General features: G+C 49.0%; 13 protein-coding genes across 13 annotated transcripts; 6 read left to right on the top strand and 7 right to left on the bottom strand.

The window, feature by feature from the left end:
* Positions 1–1740: 1740 nt before the first annotated feature.
* Positions 1741–2259, top strand: FTJAE_5986 (uncharacterized protein; the record flags this gene model as incomplete). The annotated part of the gene is made up of 1 exon (XM_037352551.1): positions 1741–2259. One exon carries the CDS (start codon positions 1741–1743, stop codon positions 2257–2259), a length of 519 nt encoding a protein of 172 aa, XP_037207040.1.
* A 523-nt stretch (positions 2260–2782) lies between these two features.
* On the bottom strand, positions 2783–3349 carry FTJAE_5987 (oxidoreductase 2OG-Fe(II) oxygenase family; the record flags this gene model as incomplete). The annotated part of the gene is made up of 1 exon (XM_037352552.1): positions 2783–3349. One exon carries the CDS (start codon positions 3347–3349, stop codon positions 2783–2785), a length of 567 nt encoding a protein of 188 aa, XP_037207041.1.
* A 12-nt stretch (positions 3350–3361) lies between these two features.
* On the bottom strand, positions 3362–3742 carry FTJAE_5988 (uncharacterized protein; the record flags this gene model as incomplete). Its single annotated transcript, XM_037352553.1, has 1 exon — positions 3362–3742. The coding sequence occupies one exon, from the start codon at positions 3740–3742 to the stop codon at positions 3362–3364; it is 381 nt and encodes a 126-aa protein (XP_037207042.1).
* A 1702-nt stretch (positions 3743–5444) lies between these two features.
* On the top strand, positions 5445–6742 carry FTJAE_5989 (uncharacterized protein; the record flags this gene model as incomplete). The annotated part of the gene is made up of 2 exons (XM_037352554.1): positions 5445–5532; positions 5580–6742. The coding sequence occupies 2 exons, from the start codon at positions 5445–5447 to the stop codon at positions 6740–6742; spliced, it is 1251 nt and encodes a 416-aa protein (XP_037207043.1).
* Positions 6743–8267: 1525 nt separating this feature from the next.
* FTJAE_5990 (diacylglycerol pyrophosphate phosphatase DPP1) lies at positions 8268–9444 on the top strand (the record flags this gene model as incomplete). Its single annotated transcript, XM_037352556.1, has 2 exons — positions 8268–8450; positions 8500–9444. 2 exons carry the CDS (start codon positions 8268–8270, stop codon positions 9442–9444), a joined length of 1128 nt encoding a protein of 375 aa, XP_037207044.1.
* A 495-nt stretch (positions 9445–9939) lies between these two features.
* On the bottom strand, positions 9940–10514 carry FTJAE_5991 (uncharacterized protein; the record flags this gene model as incomplete). Its single annotated transcript, XM_037352557.1, has 4 exons — positions 9940–10146; positions 10201–10248; positions 10295–10335; positions 10394–10514. The coding sequence occupies 4 exons, from the start codon at positions 10512–10514 to the stop codon at positions 9940–9942; spliced, it is 417 nt and encodes a 138-aa protein (XP_037207045.1).
* Positions 10515–11237: 723 nt separating this feature from the next.
* Positions 11238–12180, top strand: FTJAE_5992 (RWD domain protein; the record flags this gene model as incomplete). Its single annotated transcript, XM_037352558.1, has 2 exons — positions 11238–11951; positions 12001–12180. The coding sequence occupies 2 exons, from the start codon at positions 11238–11240 to the stop codon at positions 12178–12180; spliced, it is 894 nt and encodes a 297-aa protein (XP_037207046.1).
* Positions 12181–12637: 457 nt separating this feature from the next.
* FTJAE_5993 (uracil phosphoribosyltransferase) lies at positions 12638–13378 on the bottom strand (the record flags this gene model as incomplete). Its single annotated transcript, XM_037352559.1, has 1 exon — positions 12638–13378. One exon carries the CDS (start codon positions 13376–13378, stop codon positions 12638–12640), a length of 741 nt encoding a protein of 246 aa, XP_037207047.1.
* A 1279-nt stretch (positions 13379–14657) lies between these two features.
* Positions 14658–15465, top strand: FTJAE_5994 (uncharacterized protein; the record flags this gene model as incomplete). Its single annotated transcript, XM_037352560.1, has 2 exons — positions 14658–15071; positions 15124–15465. 2 exons carry the CDS (start codon positions 14658–14660, stop codon positions 15463–15465), a joined length of 756 nt encoding a protein of 251 aa, XP_037207048.1.
* An 82-nt stretch (positions 15466–15547) lies between these two features.
* On the bottom strand, positions 15548–16078 carry FTJAE_5995 (amino acid transporter; the record flags this gene model as incomplete). Its single annotated transcript, XM_037352561.1, has 3 exons — positions 15548–15733; positions 15784–15853; positions 15909–16078. The coding sequence occupies 3 exons, from the start codon at positions 16076–16078 to the stop codon at positions 15548–15550; spliced, it is 426 nt and encodes a 141-aa protein (XP_037207049.1).
* A 1327-nt stretch (positions 16079–17405) lies between these two features.
* On the top strand, positions 17406–19223 carry FTJAE_5996 (heterokaryon incompatibility protein; the record flags this gene model as incomplete). Its single annotated transcript, XM_037352562.1, has 1 exon — positions 17406–19223. One exon carries the CDS (start codon positions 17406–17408, stop codon positions 19221–19223), a length of 1818 nt encoding a protein of 605 aa, XP_037207050.1.
* A 314-nt stretch (positions 19224–19537) lies between these two features.
* FTJAE_5997 (uncharacterized protein) lies at positions 19538–20056 on the bottom strand (the record flags this gene model as incomplete). Its single annotated transcript, XM_037352563.1, has 3 exons — positions 19538–19638; positions 19834–19873; positions 19934–20056. The coding sequence occupies 3 exons, from the start codon at positions 20054–20056 to the stop codon at positions 19538–19540; spliced, it is 264 nt and encodes an 87-aa protein (XP_037207051.1).
* A 1092-nt stretch (positions 20057–21148) lies between these two features.
* Positions 21149–22824, bottom strand: FTJAE_5998 (major facilitator superfamily transporter; the record flags this gene model as incomplete). The annotated part of the gene is made up of 3 exons (XM_037352564.1): positions 21149–21501; positions 21550–22570; positions 22633–22824. The coding sequence occupies 3 exons, from the start codon at positions 22822–22824 to the stop codon at positions 21149–21151; spliced, it is 1566 nt and encodes a 521-aa protein (XP_037207052.1).
* Between the last annotated feature and the right edge of the window lie 449 nt (positions 22825–23273).

Below are 23273 nucleotides of genomic sequence, written 5' to 3' on the forward strand. Positions count from 1 at the left end.
AGCAACCAAGTCAAATACTAGCATAGTGAGAAAGTCATATCGTTGTTGGGTATAAAAGCATACGTTGCCTACCGAGTTGACTGACCTTGAAGCTGTAGCGGCGGTATCAGCTTCTATATGGAGGAGAACTAACTTCGGATCACATAAACAATACTCGAAACTAAGAAGATCAAACTTGAGCTGGAAGATGTAATTTCTTTTATGTAAATGGCTCTATATATCATAAAACCTTGCCACTAACTCTCTGGCATGCTTGAATTGGTAGACAACCAACGGCATCGGTCTTTGAACCAACAGCTGGAGATGCAGGCTGATCCTTCGACTCACATGCAAGTTAATCACGATTACGGAAACTCACCGAAGTGGCTGGCTTCTGTTCGATGTAATTGCTTTCGTCTTACGGATGATCAATCCTCTTCATTTTAAAATTGATTGTGCATCATTTGAGCTGACTAGACTTACTGGGTCAGTCAAGACTCGAGAAAGTTCATCTGAATTTCTCTTCTCTACCCTTCCGTTCTCCACTGACAGCATACTGAACTTTATCAAGCTTTTCAGGCCAACTTGTATAAAGTCCACAATTAAGAAAGTCAAAGAAAAGTCTGAGATTGAGAGTCACAGTTAGATTTGAGAGGCACGAGCTATGACGTCCCAAATACGGAAGGCACATCTTCTATCTTCTGTGCCACAGGATGCAACGGAAGATCTCCATCTTGCATAAAGTTGAATCAATATGGATGCCACCACAAATCTTAATTTAGATCTGACCATTCAACTCAAGATGAGAGCTCAGGGTTCTGTAAAGTCGAAACAGACTTTCAACCAGGCTAAAGTTTTCTGACTCTCAATAGTCCAGATGTTGATATCACTTCCCGTGGTGCTCTGAATTTTCACAGAATGAGAGCCAACTCATCTCGATAAATTCACCTCACAGGACATCAAAGAGTGTCTAGTGTCAGCTGAGAGATGCAGACAGAGTCTGGGTTAGTCACAGGTAGTCCCTGCATAATAAGCATAACTCAACCATCAAGTTACAAGCAATGCGGTATAGAACCCGTCGCCTCTCGCGCATGATCAAGAAGCACACCATCGGGATGCAACACCACATTCAACTTAATCAATTGCTTATTTTCGCGGGCGATTGCTTCATCGGGCCCAAGTCCCCATGGCTGCAGAAGTTGGTTGAGCAACATCGCCGCTGAACCCTTGCTCCAGCGAATCCTTCAGCCAATGTAACCAACCCATTTCGTCACATTAGTCGTCATAATCCCTCAGTTCAGATTTCGTCACAGCTCTAATCCGCACACATGCAACTCCATCGCATGCTTTTCACCCGTGACAGCCGCGGCCAAAGATGCCGCAATCCTTGCAACGCTGACATTCCTCCCCACATAATATCGTAGATTGCCAAGTTAAGATCAGCCACTTAGACAAAAAGCCCGCGAACTACCAAGAGATTACCCCATGGGGATATGGGCTCATAAACGTTGGTCGTCGACAACACGGGGTTGAGTTCCTCTTTGAGGATAGATGCGGGGATAGAGGTTGGGATTACACGAGGCCACCATCGCAGCCTTCCGAAAGGCACAGCAAGAGAAAAAGCTCAACTTGCATGTGAAGTGTCGGCATAGACAGTACTTAAAGACGGGGTAGCTCTTGAGACACGAAGAGTTTCTCCTTGGCAGATCTTGCAGTTCAATTGACCAATCGATTACTCGTTGCATCAAGCTCTCAGACAATATGCGTCTCAGCCTTCTCCCCTTGATTGCCCTCGCTGGCTCTGCCTTCGCATCTGGAGATTCTATCTCGACGGCCATTGATAACATCTCCAATGCCACGCTCGCTCTCAACAAGACCGTAGCGACGTGGCCGCAGACCCTCCTCGGTGCTCTGCCAATTACTACAAAGTCAACACTGCTCCTCACCGAGATCCACAAGGGCTTTGTGATCGCTCGCGAGTCTGAGCCACTATCTCTCGAGGAAACCCTCCAAGTCGCAAAGGCTACATCCGAGCTCAGCGCCGACGTCGAGCTCACCATCAACACCATCATTGCCGCCAAACCCAACTTTGACAGACTACAAGTCAGCCCCGTCATCCTCCTCAACCTCAACCTACAGCGCGCCCTTAGCCAGGACTTTTCGGAAGCGGTCATATCCAAGGTGCCCAAAGACCTCCAAGGAAACGCAAAAGCACTGGTACAAGGCATCGACGACAGTTTTGCAAGGGCTATAAGCAAGTACAGCAAACTACGAGGTTAATTGGGAAACGAGGGACGAGTAATGAAATGAGTGATAGACGCGCGACGACATGTTTACCTTTCTTGGGAGGCCATTTTAGCAGAGATTTTAATTTTACCATGAGTTGTCGAGTAATACCAGGTTAGAACGAGAGCAATTGATCTGTCAGATTTGAGGGAATTTGTTTATACCGATTGAGGAAGTTGAATATGAGAATGCCGAGGCAGATGTTTGACACGTGAGGATGTTGGTGAGGAGAAGCTCGTTCGACGTCGACTAGAACCAGGAACTGCTCGGGGGCTAACCTATCAGAGCTAGAGATTTGCATTGATGCTACCCAACGGAGAAGACATAAAACGGTCAACCTGTGTTATTATGCAATTCGAATTGTGAAATTGCATATTGATCAATGAATTGTTCGTCTCTGTTATCCTTGTAAGCTCTATGTAGGAATGCGGCGATGTCGGTCTTGCCGTGGGGTGGATTAATCGAGTAATTGACACTCGCGATCCAATCAGACTCACCGGAGCTCATACTTATTCAGTCAAGCCCAAATGAATCGTTCAATCTCACTGTCCTGTGTTTCCGTGTCATCCCCGTCCTCAGACTTCTCATTGCCCTCACGGCGTCTCCACTTCTTGCCCATGACCTCTTTGAACTCCCCAACATCCAACTGCCCATCCATGACCTTCTTAGTGAACGGACGAACAACCTTGACACCTTCGAGAGGTCGTAGAGTGGCCTCAACATCTGGGGCAACAAAAAGCACGGCACTGAGTCTTCGAACACCCGGAGTTCTTCTGACTCTATGACGGGTAGCTCGGATGTTGCCTCCACTGAGGATCACAGTGCACCAACCGGCAAGGACAACCGTTGCATCGCCAAGAACGGGTACCCAAAGACCGGGCTGCTCGGCATCTTCAATCTCGAGCCCCGATGTTCCGTCTTGGAAGATGATGGTGAAGGTGCCATAGTCTGTATGGGCACCGCATCCGTTGTCACTGGTCGGGTCGGCAGTATCCGTGTTGTAATCACAAAGACGGTAGTTGAGGTTGCCAGTCTTGTGGACTTGACCCAGATCAGCGCCGGTAAGCCCATGCAAGATGGACATGATCTGAGCGACTTAGGTGCTGTTGACCTCTTCAAAGAAGTCCAGGACGTCATTGAATCCATCCCCGGCCAATTTCTCGCGCAAGGATCCCGGAATACGTCCGTTACGAGCTGGCGACAGATCAATGGTGAACTTCTGATCAGAAGTGGCATTGTTCATCGCAGCTGTCTTGAAGATGCCCCGCTTGGGATACGCAGCATTCAGCGATGATGCATTCTCAGGATTGGCTCGAAGATGATCGAACAGACGCCGAATGGCATAAAAAGGTGCTTTGACATGGGGCTCAAAGGAGAAGATGGCAGAACTGGAGCTGAGCGCCTGCACTGAAGTGTCCAAGAGCGGGCTTGCGTTCTCAACTCCATGGGAGCCCAGAGAAGCAGCAGTGGTAGCCATGATCACAGGACGTTTTGAATGCAAAATGGTAATGTATAAGTGGTTTGTTCACGATATGATGATGAGAGTCGAGGGGATCTAGAGACTGCGTCGTCATCTTTAGAAGTGCGGGGAATATTGCGGGGTGGGACCTTGAACATGAGGCTTGGGAACTGATTGGCGTTGGTGATAAGGTCGTGTTACCTTCACTTCGTGGGTCTTGAGCTGTCGGGCAAACATACTTGCGCGTTTACCGTGATCGACTAACAAATCCGTACAGACGCACAACAGCATCCACCAAGACCAGCGACAGCATGAGCAAGAACACTGACTTACAGGAGATGCCCAAGGCTGTCCAAAGAAGGAGAGCGGGATGCAAACCAACTGAAGAGGCAAAAGAGCTGCCGTTGCGAGCCAGCAGTTGGTCCCATGACCCCTCATCAGGTCTCCTGTACATTGACTTCTCAGTCCAGTAGCACAGGAACGTGGTCTTGGCAATCGATGATCGCTGGGCTGAAAAGGCCCAGAATCGAACTTGGCGATCCAGCCCAAGCCACCAGCTTCATTTCCGGGGCCTCGGGTTCGTCCACGTCGTGGGGAGCCAACTCAAAGCAGGATGAGCTTGTCGGGGGTGCCACTAGTTCTCAGCCTAATGGGGCCTCTTCAGCCCTGTGGATGGTCTCAAATCAACATGCCTGAGCATTCTCCAAGATAGCGGTCGGATTCAAAGCAGAAAGTGTGCACCAGGGTAAGACAGATCGTTAGGGAGAAACAAGTTTCCAAACGATGTACCATAAAACCAAAGTATGGGGTAACGGCTCCGGACTTACGGTGCTATCGATCTCAGCATCTGCTGGTTGATCTCCGTTTTAGAAAGGAGATTAATGCACTACCCCTGTCAGACCGTTTGGTCCAAGGGGATCGAGCCCTTGCGGCTGAATTATAGTTTCATAGTTGGCGCCCTACTTCAGGCACAAGGCGAAGCCACACAGCGGCATATTCCGTTTTGCCCTTTCCCCTCAAGAATATCCTCGGGTCCTCGCGATGCCGGATCTTCGTGGCTGCAAGAGTGGTGTATTGAAGGGACGCTGTGGCGTGCTTGGTCGTTGCGATGTTGATGAGCAGGACTGAGGGGTTCATTTGGGTGACATGATTGCACAGATCAATACTGAAATTTGTTGTCCTTGCTTCAGAAGTTGTTGAAAGCATTGGGAATTCCTGTTTCTGTTTGGAAGGCGGCCGCTCGATGCCCCAACATAAGCTTATTGTAGAAGTCGCATCATCCCTGCTCAAACTGGAGCACCCCGACTCTTAAATGCAGAAAAACACGTTGATGACGATGATTTGATGGTGTTTTCTTCTTTCAGAAGAGGGTCAATAGCGACGCCTTCTCGTCAACGTTAAATCATTACCTCCTGCCGTAAGCACCTATCAGCGCCTCACCCCCTACACCATATCAAAGTGGCTTGACCACTATTCGACGCCGTCTTTGCGTCCTGCTGTCACCTTAAATCATCGCTCTTGCCGTTTCAGGTAGAAGCAAGCGAATACTAGCTTGAATGGCTGCATCTGAGGGCGAGACCTCAGCCCTGATCCCTTTTCTCGGGACCGATGGCTTGATCATCTTGATATTGGGTGTTGGTGGTATATAAGGTCTGGCGATGCCACAGATCTCCGACACATATCCAAGTTCGCAAAACAAGGCAATCGTTTATTACACATCATGAAGTTTAGCCTCACCTTCGCAGGCCTCGTTGGCCTTGCCGCTGCCTCGCCCTTTTCAGAGCATGATACCTCTGGTGGCCTCATGCGTCAGTACATCATCTGAACCCTCCAACATTGTTACTGACTCTTGCAGGCCGAACTGGAAAGTGCAACTGGAGGGACCAGCACTGCTGCGCTATCCCCGACAAGTACAAGTACTCTTCCCCATCCGACTCCAAGAACTACTACGGCTACGGTCGCACTATCTACGTCAAGTCCGGCAAGAAGATCCAAGACGCCATCAAGAAGGCCTCTCCTGGTGATCGCATCATCGTTGAGGCTGGTGAATACCCTGAGCAACTCGTCATTGACAAGGATGGCATTCAGCTCGAAGGCCGGGGCAATGTCCGCCTCGTCAAGCCCAATAAGTACAAACGCAATGCATGCACTGGTCTTACTCAAGATGAGAACAAGAATGAGCTCCAGGCTGGTATCTGCATCACTGGCTACAAGGTCCAGACAACTGAGTACAAGACTGAGCACAAGAGAGTCATATCTGTCAAGAGACCCGTTAAGGGCGTTTCGGTCACTGGCTTCAGCGTCAGCGGCTTCTCCGGCATCAACATCGCCATCATCGGCGCTAAGAACACCCGCATCACCAAGAACAAACTAACTGATGCTCCTGCTTACGGTGCTCTCACCCTTGGTTCCGTCAACACCGTCTTCCGTGAGAACGTTATCACTACCACTGCTGGCGGCTTCATCGGTATCTGCCAGGACAACTTGTCTGATGTGCAGACCGTGAAGAACGACATCTCTGCGCACCTGATTGGTGTCTGCGTTCAGACCAACAGTGCATTTATTGGTTACAACACCCTTCACGACAACTGTATTGGTATCTTTGTCGATCCTGGTGTTAAGGATGCCAAGATCGTGCACAATTACGTTGGCCCAACTCCTGCTGCGTGCGGCAAGACTTCTTCAGGCATCATTCTCGGCAGCGCTGTCGGAACTCTTGTACGCGACAATACGATTGAGGGACAGCGTGGAAGTGGCACTGGAGGAGCTGGTGCAGGAGTAGGTATCCTGATCTACGACGATACTTGCGTTGCTACTCCCGAACAACCCATTTCTCTTTCTTGCATTACTCTCGGCGGCAAAGCTCCCAAGGCCAACCATAACATTGTCATTCGAAACACCCTGAAGAACAATGACAACGACATCCTGAACTTGAGCAAGGGAACTGGCAATGTCATCAAGTGCAATACTTGCGAAAACCCTGCCAACATCCAGGCCGGACAGTGCAAGAAGCCTTAAGGGTTTTGATTTACCTGGTCGTTGGTGATATGAGGGTCTTATTGCGATGAATCACGAACAATGTTGGCAAGCAAAGCGTGAAGAAGAGGGTAATGGGTAGTGATTTTGGTCATTGATTGAAAGCAATGGCACGTAATTCGCCCGAACACGTATTCTATTCTATTTTCAGTGAATATTACTTGATTTCTGAGTTGAGGTATCTCACTATCTGATATGTGAATATGCCTCTGGCTCTGACTGCGGATCTTTCAAGCTCTCTGCCCAGATCTTGTTCTTGTTATCTCAAATCTACGAGAGGATTCCGACGCGCGTCGACTATTGCATCATCGTGTCAAAATCGAGAAGGTCGCAATCCATCAACTCGTGATTCGTCTAGTGCTCGGCATTTTTGTGGTGCTGTGATGGGGCTCTTGTCGTATGCCGAGACATCAGCCCTTGTCGACTTCAACACCAAGAATGATTTTCGCATAAGCTTCCGAAATATAGCTTGAACTCGATCATATCGCTGGTTGCTACGTAGTAAATCGCCGATTTGTTTAAAATTCTCTTGTCATTCAGTCGATCCCGGCTTGGCGGAAAATACGACGAGGACTGCTTGAGAAATTGCTGAAATCTTGTTTTTGGGACAGCTTCGTAGTTGGACGGACTAATGAGATCTGACAGGGGTCAGCCACAGCATCAGCCACTATCGCCTAGCTTCTCGACTGTTTGAGCTTCAAGGTTATTTACAGCTCTAAAGTTTAACTGAATTATGGATATTTTAACGTCTTAGAGTTAATGCTTTAGTGCAGCGTAAGCTCTGGGCCAACAAAAGATCACCCGCCTTGGATCTGACATCAGTTGACCTGCTCATCAATGAAACTCTGTAATCTTTGCCCAGACAGAGCATCACGGACTTGAGCTCCGGTACAAACTATGAGCTAAACACTGAATCATCAGCACAAATTAGCAGGTTTCAAGAGCCTTGGCCAAGCATCGATCGATGCTCATTCCCGTGTTATTAGCCAAAACAACACAGATCGCCAGAATCAAGCCACACTTGTCCCAAGCCAAGACACATCCCTTGTCCAACAGCCAAGGCCATGATTGGTTGTCCGGCACGAAACTGCCGCCTGCAAGCCCGCTCGGCATGAGTCTGCCGTCCAAGGCTCACTTTTTCCTGGAAAAAAAGAGATTTTGAGCAATGACGTCGACTGTGGCTTTACGTAGCGAAATGAATCTGCATGCTGTGACAGGTGCCTACAGGGCCTACAGGGCATCGCTGTTGCTGTGTTATTGGTGTTGGCGTGAAACGGTTGAATGACGTTAGTGACGTCAACAGCATGAATCGCGATGGATGTCGCGTGTCACAGTCTGTCGCTCTCCACGGATTTATAGAAGGGCAAGCAGCCTCAACTTGTTTGTGAACGGCAGGACAAGAGCCAGCAAAGTTCTTTCAGTACCTATTAATTTTGGGTGCAGAGCCACTCAATCCGTGGTCGGCTTTTCCTTCAACATCATCATCTAGCATCACCAAATCGCCAACATGCCTTTCTTCCGTCGAGAAAAGTCCCCTCACCGGGCTTCGCCTGGTACAAAGACCCGTCACCACCAAAAGGCAGTTCACGACCCTCTGCCCATGTCGCGACGCCCTACTTTCGGACAGTGGCTCAAGGGAACATGGCTTGACATTGTCACCATGGCCTGTATGGGCGCTATCGGTCTTGGTGTAAGCCTTCATCGCCTCAAACTCAATTACCCATCTAACAAATCTTTAGGTCTACTTCGCTAAGCCCGCACCCGCTCGATCGTTCCCCGTTACCTTTTCCGACGGCGAGATTGTCTGGCCCGAGTATGGATATCCTCTCCGAGGCGAGATCATTCCCATCTGGGCCGCTGCCCTGTTGGCTGCTCTTGTTCCCATCTTCGTCTTCCTGGTGATGCAGATCCGCATCCGCTCCTTCTGGGATGTCAACAACGCTATCATAGGCCTTCTCTACTCCCTCATCACCGCTGCCGTCTTCCAGGTCTTTGTCAAGTGGCTCATCGGTGGATTCCGACCTCATTTCCTTGAGGTCTGCAAGCCCGACATGGCTCGCGCTCGCACCATGGGAGGATACAACAACAAAGGATATCTTCAGCTCTACTACACTCCCGATATTTGCACTGGCGACAAGAGCGAGATCAACGATGCGCTTGAATCTATGCCCAGTGGACACACCACTGCTGCCTTTGCTGGCTTTGTTTACCTCTACCTTTACCTCAACGCCAAGCTCAAGGTCTTTTCCAACTACCATCCTTCCATGTGGAAGCTCATTGTCACCTACGCCCCTCTTCTCGGTGCCGTTCTCATCGGTGGAGCTCTCACTATCGACAAGTATCACCACTTCCACGATGTCCTTGCCGGTGCCATCATTGGAACCGTCTTTGCTTTCTCCGCTTACCGAATGACCTACGCCGCTGTCTGGGACTGGCGCTTCAACCACATTCCCCTCAACCGTGGCGCTCCTTTCAACTACTCCATGGGTGGCGCTGAGCTTGCTGACGCTGTCTTCACTCGCAAGGTTGGCTGGGGATCTCACGGCGGTAGCTCTCTCGGACATGGACACGGTCACGGCTTGAAGAGCGATGGATCTGAGCACATGCATGGCAACGGCTACAACAACGGTTCTATTCCCCGACGACCTGTCGGTACTGGTGCCCGCGGCGAGGAAATGGTTTAATGGAGTAATAAGTTGTCCGAATTCACATTTGTGGATGATCTGAAGGAGGAGATGGATGGCGAGTCATAAACTCGTGCACTTTAATTGTTTGATTACGACTGTATGAACCTAATACCTTCACGGCCGAATAAAACCAATGAAATTTAAATATCTGACACTTGTGCTATGGGAATAGTGATGCTCTATCTGACTGGGTTGCTATTGTTGACAGTGAAAGTTTCTGCTCACTTATCGTCCAGCTTCATATTATCTGACGAGTCGCAAGTCAACTTTTAGCAGTCAACATTTGCACAGCGAGCTGGATGATGCATGGAATCGTAATAGCTATCTCAAGCGCCCGGCTTCGATCTCTTAAGTTACGTTGATGTTGCCGGTTGACCGTTCATTTTGCCATTTCACTCTATGAAGTGCACTTTTTGGATGCATTTTATACCATCTAATCTGCTGAGATCCATCTGGATCTGCTCTTGACTGCTGTTGTCTGAAGAGCAACATTCAACGGTTGCTATGCTTAGACAGAGCCTCCTCCTCCTCCTGATCCATCTGCTGCTTCCACTCGCTCTTGCTGGTGTTGTGTCCCATTTTCTTTCCAGGCATGCTGTCAGTCTTGCCCTTCTTCTTTTCAAGCTGCTCTGCATCTTCGCGCGCGAGCTCAGCGTCGATTTCTGCACCTCGAGAGGGCTTGTTGCCGTGCATGGTGGCCTGGGTAGCAGTTAGATATTTGAGCGGCACCTCAGGTATTCTGGTAATACTTACCACGAATCCTGGTTCATGCTTCATGCGGTCTGCAACTATCCTGTTGGTCTACTAGACTTAGCTAGTGATCTTATACTTAAAATAGGGAACTTACGTCGGCCTCTTGGAGCTCATTCATTATTCCCTCTTTATGTACTAGAACCAGTTAGACAAAACCAGTTAGATAAGAATTATCAAGGTTTGAAGAACTTACAGTAGCCCTCGGTATTGACGTTGGGGTGCGTGCGATTCTCCTCACGAACTTCCTCCTTGCTATAGTGACGTTGATCTCCGCCTTCATACAAAGAAGGATATCCGACGTTTGATTGAGACATATTGATATTGATGAACTGTGTTTGAGGTGGTATCTATTGAATAATTTACTGGTATGAGGAGAAATGTTTGACTTTCAGAGCTTACACTATTTGTAGTGCTTGCCAACTCGGTGGGCCATCATCTGAGCGTCATTCAAGCAGCGAACACGGTCATTTTTAATGTTTACGCAAGACGTCACTAACGGACGACATGATGCGCATCTGCAGTCATTTGGGAAATGATAAACATGACCTGAGAGCCTACGTCCAATGAAACATCATTTTGGTGTCAAGCTCACCATGCTTAGAACAATTTCGATATCAGTCGAATAATGGAAGGATGATGCCCACTATTTACGCTGTTGAGTAGCGAGGTAGATGCTGAGGGGCGAGAAGGAGCCAAATAAGAAAAACCAAGGAAACCTTATTGGCATCATACTCGTAGAGCCGTCCAAGATATTATACCTCTTCGCAATGCTCTGAGCCAATTTCATTCTTGTTGTAGTCGTTGCATTGAGCCCAGGGTAGTTGACCCCAGAAATCAAGATTAGATAAGATAAGAGCTTTGAGATAAGATATTGACAGCGGTGTCGGACATCTATTCCTCACGTGATTGGTGAATTTTCTCCAGCCGCGTATCAATTTCCACAAATCACGCGTAAAGTGGTTGTGATTTCGGCGACACGAAGCCGGTATTTCCCTTTTGTTGACTTTACAGGCCACTGAGAGACTGTTCTAATCGTCATGTCTTCCGATGAGGGGTCCCAAAATGCCTTGCCGAGGGAGCTCATGGAGCTCCAATTAGGTCAAATTGACCTCCTCATGGCGATGTATGCGTCGGATGATGCGATAGCCATAGACTCTGCAGCGTCTGGATTGATTGAGAGATTGAGGGAGTGTTGTGAAAGTGACGGGGAAGCCACACCAAAGTTCTCAGAAACAGTCATAAATCTTCAGCTCAGGGTCGATGTTGAAGACGAAGATGCTTCTACAAGAACTCTACAGCTCACATTGACAGTACCGTTGAAATGTCAAAAACAAGAAGAGCTAACAGAGCCACCGCCAATAAAGACCAGGATACAACAACCGGATTGGATGAGCAAAGGAGATGTTGCGAAGCTGAACACTGAAATTCCCGAAGAGGACATTCTTTCTGTCATTGAGCATATAAAAGACGCCGCATCTCAGCACCTCTTGAATTTGAAGCAAGCAGAAATCGCCAATGCGCCAATAGAAGACACATCGTTAGTCCGAGTCTGGTTCTACTTCCCCTCCATCAGCACAAGAGCAAAGCGAGATGACTTCATCAACTATGCACCGACCTACGGACTCACTGGCTTTCTCCTCGCTGGGAAGCCGGGCATCTTGTGTCTCGAAGGGGGATCGATCGCCATTGACGACTTTATGAAGTTCATCAAGACAGAAAGTTGGGGCGATATTCCTGCGCATCACAAAAAGGTACGTCAATTATGTGAATGGGGAAGGGGAAGGCTGACAGTGAGTGTAGGTCAGCGAGAGATATCGAGAAGAAGCGACGGACCTGAAGCGTGCATTTTCGGATATGCAAGAGATCACGGATATGATTGAGAAGAGAGGAGCGAGAGGGAATCGTGGTGATATGAAGGCACTAGAAGCGTGGCTGGTTGAGTGCGGACTTGGTGATGCATTCGGCAAAATACTGATGTGAAAGGCAGCTCTCGGAAAGGTAGCCTGGAATGGAAGAGACATGAATGAGGCAGGGTAGATTCTAGCCAAGGACGACTGTTCAGAGACTCGGCACAGCGGCTTATTCTTTGCACTTGATTCTCTGTCCTCCGGATCATGAACAATTGCAGACGGTCATCTTGCTACCTCGACAAAGAAGACTAGAGAGTTATGGTATACCTGAAAGCTAGCTCGGGAGCTAGACAGAGGTTAAGGTTGAATGGCAATGGAAACGGCAGGCCAGGTCTCAGCTGTTTGCAATCATTGTTCAAAAACACAGTATTTGTTCTGCACATAGAACAAGTACCTGATATCGTGTATTCATCGGGAGATAGAGATAGATCTATTCTAAATGTAAAAGATGCGAAGAACGCCGGCTCTGACATAAGAAAATGCGTAATAAAAACATGAAAACCCCGATGTAACTGTTTTGCCAGTGTTCAGACACTTTCGGCATAGGCAACCTCCTTAGCCGGCTTCTGCTTCTTGGTAAACAGCTTCTGTCCAACCTTGTCCGTCATCTCGTCCGCCTTGTCGCCCAAGAAAGTCTTGATGCAACCGTAAACACCCGATGTGAGCCACAAGATGGAGTTGACGAGGTCGATCCAAACGGCTGTCTTCATGGCACCAGTGCTAGCGCCCTTGTACTTGTCGTCGCTGTCTCGGTGGAGGAAGATGCCAGCGAAGATTCCAAAGACGACGAGCCAGGTGATGAAGAGGATGAGGTCCCAAGCAAATGCGCGGTAGGTCTTGACGAGCTTGAGCTTGCTGCCGATGAGGGGAAGAGCGCCGAGGGGAGTAAGAACGACGAAGAGAATGGCGGTGGTGGCTGAAAGGCCAGCGACGACGAGAGCGAAGTACCATTCCGGTGAGAAGCCATAGTCGGTATCTTGAGCCTTATCGACGCGATGGCCGTAGAAACCGCAGGCGATAATAGCGAAGAGGAACTGAAGACCTCGACAGACCATGCGAGGAACTGTCTCAAAGGTCTTGAGCCAAGTCTTGCCCATGGTCTTTCCGGTCTCGGCGCCCTCGTTGAAGGCGTGACGACCAGCCTGTCGACCCATTTCCTTCTTGTCCGCGGCGCGGAATTCGGAGGTTGCCCCAGCGAAGGATCTAGCAGTGTTGCCGAGCTCGATGGCGGTCTGGCCAGCCTTGATAGCGTTATCGAATTTGCCCATGATGAAGTTGGATTATTGGTATTAAAGTGTTGCTGTTGAAGATGACATGCGTTTTTCGTGTGTTGACGATAGATGACCAAAGAATGAAATTGAACTGCACAGCAGTGTAGAAAGAGAGAGAAATAAATAGACGAAGAGTCGTGAAGCGATAGTGATTGATTTGGATAACACAACCAACAGAAGAACATCCTCACGTCTTTATACAGCATCAATGATCAACATCGTCAATAGACGCTGATGCGCTTTCTCATGTTGGACAATCAAGAGCCAATCGACAATGAAACGAGGCCATTGACAAAGAGGCCCAGCGCTATTCATGGAGCCCCAATCGTTTGTTGGTAGCCGCTAAGACCAGGCGCTTAGCGAAACTGGGCCTTTGTTAGGCGCTGCATGAGAGCCAATGGAGGGGTGAGCGCTGGGGAATAAAGAAACGAGAATAGAACAATTGGAAGAAGACAAGGTGAAACAAAGCCAAGGGCTACGCGTCTAATAAGAATGCCAAAAATAAATTGAGTAGATCAATAGGGAAGAATTGGTGAAGAGTCCTGTCTACCTGTTCACCAGGGTTTTCGCCATTGACAGTGGATACACGCCGCTATTGGCTCTACCGAACGCTGAAACTGCTTTCTTTCAGCGGTTGTCCATCAATGGCCTCAGTTAGCGAAAAAGAAAAGGTAGGCATACCTACCCGCGAAACTCTTCAATCAAGAGTTGTAGCGAAGTTCATCTCGTTTTTCAAAGTTCTTCCTACTGACGCTTGCCGAATTAGTGATTGGGGATCCCCTCAAACTCGGCCAAGCCTGCAATCAGTGCGTGCAGGTGCCCGCAATGCATGGAGTTTGAACGGTTACACAGAATACGAGGGCAATCAGAGAAAGGCATGGTACACCAAGTGATTCTGCCCTATTATAATTCATCCAGCCCTTCAAGTATTTTCTCAGTCGATGATTAATTTCTGATGCAGCCGACTTCAAGCCTCGGCTCTGCAGGTCGTAGGAATTTAGGGCTGACAGGATTCATGCTCAAGCTCGATCGCTGAAGGTGTTGGTTCGCGGTGCTTTTACTCATTCAGGCAACGCTTCCCCAAAATTACCAATCAGAAGAAATCATATCTCCTCCGAAAACGCGGGGATGGCTGGGTACTGCAATCCTATTACAAACCTCGTACAACCAACCAACAGCACAAACCGCATACAAAAGGACACAATTGCTTTCTCTCTCAACTTTCAGAAAACTACTTACTCTCCATATCATTCCAATCACACAAGCAAACTCAAAAATGGCAAGCCCAACTGTTGTTATCGTCCCTGGGTCGTTTGCACCATCTAAACACTATCGTGTGTTTACAAAGAGCCTCGAGCGACATGGCATCGACTCGCGCGTTATCGATACCCCCTCGGTTGGCAAGCGGGGTAATCTCCCGCCTGCGACAATGAGCGACGATGCCGAGGAGATCAACAACGTTGTTTCCAAGCTTCTGGACGAGGGCAGGGAAGTAGTCCTTATGACCCATTCCTATGGAGGCATCCCTGGAACCCAAAGTCTCAGCAAGCTCTCGCGAAAGGCTCGCGAGGCTGATGGCAAGCAAGGAGGGGTCGACAAGATTATCTATCTCGCATCAGTAGTGTTGCAACCTGGTATCTCCAACCTCGATGCATTCGGATCAGCACTGCCTGACTTTCTCGATCTCAAGGTACGCTTCAACCATTTCAGGTTCCCAAATTTTACGCTGACATCACATCTAGGATGACTATATGGCTCTTGATCCCAAAGGGCATGCCACTCATACCTTTTCTGATCTGCCTTTTGACGAAGCCTTTGAACTGGCAAAGCAGATGCCGGAGCACTCAACACCCAGCTTTCGGGAGCCACTGACATACCCTGGGTATAATGACGTCGAAGTGCATTATATCGTGTGCGAACAGGACCAGATCATTCCTCCCCAATTCCAGCGGGCAATGATTGAAGGGGCCAAGGCGTCAAGTGGAAGGGAGGTTGCAGTGCACAGTTTCGATAGCGGACATGTGCCCACCGTTAGCCAGCCTGACAATGTTTCCAAAGTTGTCAAGGAGATAATTGGAGCTTGATTGTGTTCTATCCGGGAAAGACGATAGTCAATTGATTCAAAGACCTCCGCTGCCCCTGCAATGTCGATTAGGGACTCTGTGCTCAAAAGATCTTTGCAACGATCTTGTTCTTCAGGTTCTGAGGTGCAGACGCTCGCTCGTGACGGTAATGCTCTGTGAGAGCGTCGAAGAAGTGCAAGTGCGAAACCAGATCGACCTCCGAAGCACGACGAACCCGAGTCTTCTTGAACAGCTTCCACCCAAGGCCGATACTACCTACAAGAGCAATCTTTCAATGCTGTCAGACTTAGTCAAGAGAAAACATGGAACTATGCTTACAATACCGTAATTGAAGATGAAAGTTGCGGTGCTCCAGTTGCCGCTGAGAAAGACGGCATATCCTTGGACCCTACGAGCTTTAGTTTCGGAGATGTCTATCACGATACATGGGCAGGGTTTCTTACCACAGAAGAGTGAATGCGCAGCAAAACGCCCAGTAGTCGGCGTATGGCTGAAAGCGGGATCTGACAGGTAGGAATGTCTCTCTTTCAATGTCCTGGGCCTTCATTGCAGCGTTAAATCGGATCCTTGTAACTGCCATAACAGTCCAGTTGCTGGGTGAGCTTAGACGCATGACTGTAGCCATGAGACGGGAGTTTCAAATACGCATAGCATAGTTGTAGCTGTGCAAAAACTGGCCATGACTGAGTCAGTACATTCGTGTCACAATCAAGCGTACGGTACTAACTTCAACGAAAGATCCATCGAGAGGGAAGAGTGTAACGCTTTCCATCTCTAAATAGAATTTTAGAATTTTGGTTGCAGTAGAGTCGGTGATGTTGGAGTGAAACTTACGGTATTGCGCAACAGGGAAGACGACCGTGACTCAGAATATGAAGGCCAGAAAAAGACACAGAGGGCCAGACAGCACTCCTCCACTTGACTGACAGACAGCGACTATGCTTAGACTACAGCTTTTATACCTGGCAGTCACCTCTGGGGCGCTGATCGTATCTCGAAGTTGCAAGAATGCACATATTCAAGGATGGAACCTGGCTCAGCATTGTTTACTCCAGGCTGCGAGTCCCCCTCACTTAGATATACTATTGTTGAGCTGACGCCCGAAACAGCCACTTATCACGGCGCGGGAGAGAACAAGTGTGATAGATCAGACCCCGACGCTCTACGCACTCTCTTTGCATGCTTTGCGTCAGTAGATCAAGTTATACAATGACGAACCAAGTTAACGGCTCTGCAGGCAACGTGACTACTACCGGCTTGACCAGGATGAAGTCCTCAGTACTCCCATCGAGATTGCTCGAACTCTGCCAGATGATATCCTCAGATTGGCAGGTTACTGTATGTAACTCTTCAAGACCCCTATATGAAGGGAGCAAGCTTACTGATATTGTATAAATAAGGCTGTTAGCGGAGTTGGCTATGTTGAGGATCACTAAAACCCAATGGAGTTTATGCAGAAGGAGCAGAATGGGATTGGCAAGTTTGGGCCGGCCAGCGACAAGCTAATGGTCTAAAAAGCTGTCAGAGACATGCAAGCGAGGAACTGTTTGCCTCAGGCCCTTGAGAGTTTCATGCTTTCTAAGTAATGTGATGCCCACGTGGCGTAAGCGCAAGGGTAACAGGACCAATGGCAATCATCCATACAGTCACGGTTACTTCGCAAATTCACCGTAACGGATGCCATGGGTGCCGTTAGATTAACTAGTATAGCAGATATTAGCCCTTCTTGAAGTCCCGATCGTTAAGTGCCAAATCAGTGCTCTGTATCGTAGGAGTCATGAGACCAGGTAGTGTTGAAACTAAGGTAGTATTTGACGAGACCATCAGCCCTAACCAGACTTGGCGAGGTGGGGTAAGGTCAGAAGCTGTCAGCATTGGATGACCATGATTTGCTTTCAAACTGTTTTTATTCTGAAGCGACTATTGACGGAATACTCAAGATGTATTCGGATATCAAGTACGACCAACTTGAAGATCCTGACCATTGGATCAGACTCATCAAACTTGAACCTTGTCCATCGGAATCCAATTCTGAACCCGATAGACCGGATCTCCTCGTGTGCAATATTGAGGAATATATTCGCGGCGACTCCCAGCCATACACAGCTTTATCATATGTCTGGGAGTCTCCAGACAGCCCCAAAAGGCTAGTAAGCGTTGGTGGGACGACAATAGACATTAGCTCAACCGTCGAGAATGCCCTTCGGCGCCTACGGTTTCGCAATAAGCCTCGGTGGCTTTGGGTCGATCAGCTATGCATCAACCAAGCCGACGAGATGGAGAAGAGCCACCAAGTTCACCAAATGCACCATATCTACAGGGAAGCAGATCAGGTGATCGCATGGCTGGGCAATGGTGATGAGAGCAGCGACCTCATATGTCGCCTGATGCGTGACACAGGTAGAGCCCTGCGCTCCAACGATCTTGACACTTTGCAAAAGCTCTACTCTGGCGAAAAGGAGGAGGGGTCTATTGATATAGAAGTTGCAAAAACGGCTTTCCACGCGTTCTGCGAAAGACGCTATTGGCAACGTCTTTGGATCATGCAGGAGTTTGCTGTTGGCCGACGTATCGCTATTGCCTGCGGTGACTGGATTGTGAAATACGATCTCATGGATCAGACTCTGGACGCCCCGAGTATCGTTCAACGCCGTGCGCAAAAGAAGCCCATCGATGGGCTTGAGAGGCTGATTCGGAATCTGAAATATGTCTACTCTACTCCACTCAACAGCTACGTTTATAGCTTGTTTACGAGACGGTGGCACTATGACTACACTCCCGATGGGGAGAGTCCGCGGGGCCAACCCCTTTTACAGGTCGTCGCGGTATCGCTCACTCTGGAAGTCGACTACAACGTTGTCTACGCAACCGACCCACGTGATCGTATATTTGCACTACTGAACCTGGCTGGAGACAGAGATCACTTTGACCTATTCCCAGATTACTCCATGACAGTCGAAGAGGTATACAGAGAAGCAGCGTGTAAGATCATAGAACAAGGAACTATTGATATTCTCATGTACTGTCAAAGGCCCAGAAAGCTCGCCATGCTACCAAGTTGGGTGCCTGACTGGAGTATGGATGTTCTGCATCCAAATGCACAGGCACCGTGGGATACCCCTTTCAAAGCATCGGGCACATATACCGCGATACCAAAATTTCCCCAATTCGATACAGCGACATTCGACGGTATTTATGTGGACAAGGTTCAAGAGACCGGGACAACCTGGGACCCAAACTGGTTGAAACCCATCAGTCGGACCGCAGTCAAGCAATGGGTCAAAAGCATCAGGGGATTTTGCGACAACTCCCCTAGAATCAGGGTCGGAGAAGAGCGTCTAGATGCAGCACGCATCGGGATACTCGATGGCACTACGTGGCACTCTACAGTGCCTTATCAAGGCTGGGGATCCCAGTGCGCAGAGGGAGTTGAGGAACTTCAGGGCTTTAACACAGATGAAGGAGAGGAAGGCGGAAATCCATCGTCTGGAGAAGACTCCTGGTATGCTTCTGCTCTTATGCGGATGCACACAAGACGTGCCTTTATGACGTCTACGGGTTTTGTTGGAGTAGGTCCACTTGATATGCAGCCAGGAGATGAAGTCTGTGTCCTGTTGGGAGGGAAAGTACCCTACCTGTTGCGACCTCAGGGTAACGAATCATATACGCTTGTCGGGGAGGCGTACGTGCACGGGATAATGCACGGAGAGCTTTTTAAAGGCGGTGCTAGAAACATTCGAAAGTTTGACGTAAAGTAGAAGTAATGTATGCGACTCAGGGTCAACTCAGTCCGATCCCTTGCAGAGATCGATGCTTTGTTTCAAGCCCCCGGATGTTCGGGCATATGGAGTGCAGCCATTTGTAGCTCTGCAGGATACAACTTAGACAGTGAGGCAGGCTCAATAATCTTAGCTGCCTGGGAATTCTATTCCAGATCAGTGGGTGGAGATCCCTTGACGATACTCCCTGAATATCGCGTTGTTATGTCCAGCCTCCTCATTCACGTTGCAGGATTCATGGATTGAAACAGAAATGTTTCGAGGATAAACTTGTCTAATTGGGTTTAATATTGTCAACCATAACTAGTTCTGGCCCAATCCACGACTTTAGAGATAAACGAGTGTGTTGCAATCTGATCAAGATGCACGGGAGGCGGCTGATCTGCGGTGTCGTCTACGCAGGAGTAGGCGTAGGAATAACCGTCGTCAGACGTGGGCCCGGAACACACTCCCCATTAACGCACCGTCCATTTCGTTTGATCAGGGGACAAATGTCGGCAAGCTGGTAGTGAAAGCGGCGAACTATTTGGATCAGAAGAATTCTCAGGGTACAGAGAAATGGCTGTTGAGCCATGACAGGGATACTCACCGCCTCCCGGACGAGTGACAAGATCACCTCTGCAGGACAGCTAAAAAGTCCGACATATAAGCAGTCAAATTCATGGATAAGTGAAGATGATAGGACTTACAGTAAGCGGGGCATCACACTGGCATACATCTGGGTCTCCCTTGTTACAAACTTGCCCAATGTTGGCGCACGCAAAGGTCTCGGCCGAGAGTGCGGCAATAGCGAGGACGATGGAGAACTTCATTTTGGATAAAAAGGTTTAATGGATTTATAAGGCTGAGTTGAGGATTCTGTCTTTGGATTGTTGAGTGATGATTTACCAACCGATAGAGGAGCGGATTCGACAGTTCTTATAGAAAGCAACAGGACAAAGGTAAGCAGGAAGTGAAGAAGGTGGCATTGCGAGTTTGTTTCATGTTAATAGTAGAGGTTCTACAGATAGAGCGGTGATGGGACCTCGAGTAAAACAGTTTTGACTTGATTCCCATTCTGTGTCATGGTGTCGTCCAGGCGCATCGAGACCGCGAGCAGTCGCAGATAGAGAGCTCTTCTGGTTGTCTTGCTAATCTATGGAATCCCCAGAACCTTGTCGTTTGTCCGCACAGTTCAAAGCTTAGGATATCGTCAGGCAGTCTCTCAACAGAACTAAGTAAGGCGATGTGCAAGAAGTCTTCTCGCTTGCCTAGATCACTAGCTAGCAAGAGCTTGTCTGAAGCAATACCGCTGGAAACCCTGTATCAACAATGGAGGGAGTGGGTCTGTTCCAGTGATACAAAGACATGACTCATACTGTAATCGAACGACTGATAGTGCGTAGCGTCTAGCGAAACGATATACAACATAGTTGGCGATGCGATGATGGAGTCGGTGTGCTTTTCAAGAACAATGACAGGTAGGGTACAGATATCTGCTAGCAGCTTGTGCACTCACATTCGAATGCATGATTTGGTCAGTATCAAGGATATAGACAGATATGGCGCGGTCTCGACCATTCTCTGTGGTACCCTCATCATATTGGCTCAGCTGGAACATCTTGCCGTTGTCTCAGGCCCTTGCCATCTCCTACGGAGGTATCCGAGGATCTTCAGAATCAAGCGGGGTAACAACAAATTATGAACAGGCGGGAAACCTTGCATACGGAAGAGTGATTCATTATTCTAGCATCAGAGATACAAGAGACACTAACAATATTCTATGGGTACTGCATAATCATGACGTGCCTGCTTCCAATCGTTACCAGTTCAGCTATCCTGCTATAGGAGTCTTTCTTAAAGAGAAAAGAAAAAAAAAAGAAACACGAAAGCAAAGCGCAGTGTAACAAAACTCCTTGAGCTCTCTAGAGAGTGTACCTAAAGTCAGGACGCACATCACCGCTGATCCACTTCTGCTCATCTGTCATAGCAGCATACTTGGCATCCAGTGATCCTCTCGCACGACGACGGTTCTCTAATCGGAGGGCAAAATGCATAAAGATAGAACCTCCTAGAAGAAATAGGATTTGGTATGCCAGAACCGTGCCGTGGCCGGCAAAGTAGCGAGGTCTTTGGGTCTCACGGTAGATGTTGGACGAGACGACACCATTGAGGTTACCCCAGCCGACGACCATGCCGAGAACAATGGCACGCTTCAATGAACCCTCGACATTGTTGTTTACCCACGACACAGTGTTTGAGACGGTGGGATAGATACCTGTTCCAGATTAGTATAAGCCTGAATGAGCCAGGGCTGTGTACTTACCCATTGCGCCGAGGAACACAGCGCCGTATTGGACATGCGGATCAGGTGATGCGATCAGCATGGTGAATCCAATGATACCGACACAGACAGTAGCAATATTACAATAGCCACGCCATTTGGTTCGGTCTGCTAGGAATCCGACGAAGACAGTAGCGGCTGCAGCGCAGGCATAAGGAGGAACCGATAGGAGTTGCGCCTTGGTGCCTACATGTCCCATACTTCGGAGAATGGTAGGCAGGAAGAGAGAGAAGGCGTACAGTGGCATTAGTGAGCCCATGTAGATCACCATGTAACCGTACGTCTTCCAATCCTTCATGGCAGCCCAGATATGGCGCTTATCAAAGTCTTCAGCGGTCCTTCCCTGACGGTCCAGGATGAGACGGCGCTGAACACGAACGCGATCCTCGGGAGAGAGGAATCGAGCGGTGTCGGGCCAGTCAAAGACCATCCACCAACAAAAGGCACCGACAGCGACAGTCGCGAGACCTTCGAGGATGAAGATCCATGCCCAGCCGGGTCTACCGCCAATACCGTCCATCTTAGCGATGGCTGCGGCGAGGAGACCACCGAAAGAACCAGCCAGGGCAGCAGCGGAGAAGAAAATGGCGGCGCGAGCACCAATCTCCGACGACTTATACCAGCAGCCGAGATAGTAATTGACGCCAGGATAAAGACCGGCTTCTGCGACACCGAGGAAGAAACGGGCTGCCAGGAGACCTGGGTAATTGTGACAGACACCCATGAGGGTCATGACAGCACCCCACGCGATGATGATGCCCGTGAAGAAGATGCGGGGTGTCAAGCGCTTGAGAAGACCGTTGGTAATCGGCTCAAAGAGGGCATAACTGACGAAGAAGATGGTGAGGGCGACGTTGTAATCTCCCGGCTGCATATCCAAATCATCTTCCATGCCTGCGAGACGAGCATTGCCGATGTTGGTTCGGTCCAGGAACGAGAGGAGGTAGAGTAGCGAGAGCCAGGGGATGAGCCAGAGGTCGACCTTCCAGACCAGCTTCCTGTCCTGAGCCATTGTCAGCGTCAATTATTGTCAACTGGACACAGAGCACATGTAGAACGACTTACAATCTCGCGTCGTTCCTCTTCACTCTTGCCCTCATCAGGATCAGGCAGAGCAGCTAAGAGCGCATTACGCTCAGCATCAACAGCAGCCCCGGTCCCGACATTGGACAGTGTCGTCGACGCGACATTCTCAACATCAACAGCTGTAGGCTTCTCTTGCTCACTTGGCGGTGTCGCCGTGGTATCAGTAGTCATGGTGCTGGAATGATAACTTATAACATAAGTCTAGGATAGCGAAACAGTCTCTACGCTCCGCGGAGATGACAGCTTACTACTGCCTTTACCAGCAGAACAAGAAAAGAAAAACAACTCTGGAGGGGGAAGAGGCATGGGCTTTTGTTACCACGTAAACAACCCTTCCATCTAAACCCGCCTCGTACGTCAACGCCCGCAAGCCCCCCAAACCCCAAAGCTAGCCCATGAGATGCGGGGGAGGAAATGAACCAAAGCTCACGATCTGCGATGACTCTAAGCGTTTACGGGAAGGTCGACGCATGGACGTGGAGAAGAAGAGACCAAGCTTTATTGCCCAGTCTTGGCTTTAATTGGACGACAAGGGTGAAATGCCGATCTGTAAGTTGGATTGTTGTGTCTCGCAAGCAGGGAAAAACACCCCGAGTCAGCATCACTTTGCTATGGGAGGT

The sequence above is a fragment of the Fusarium tjaetaba genome (genome assembly GCF_013396195.1).
Source record: "Fusarium tjaetaba strain NRRL 66243 chromosome Unknown NRRL66243_c0000113, whole genome shotgun sequence".
In the NCBI taxonomy this organism is placed as follows: Eukaryota; Fungi; Ascomycota; class Sordariomycetes; order Hypocreales; family Nectriaceae; genus Fusarium; species Fusarium tjaetaba.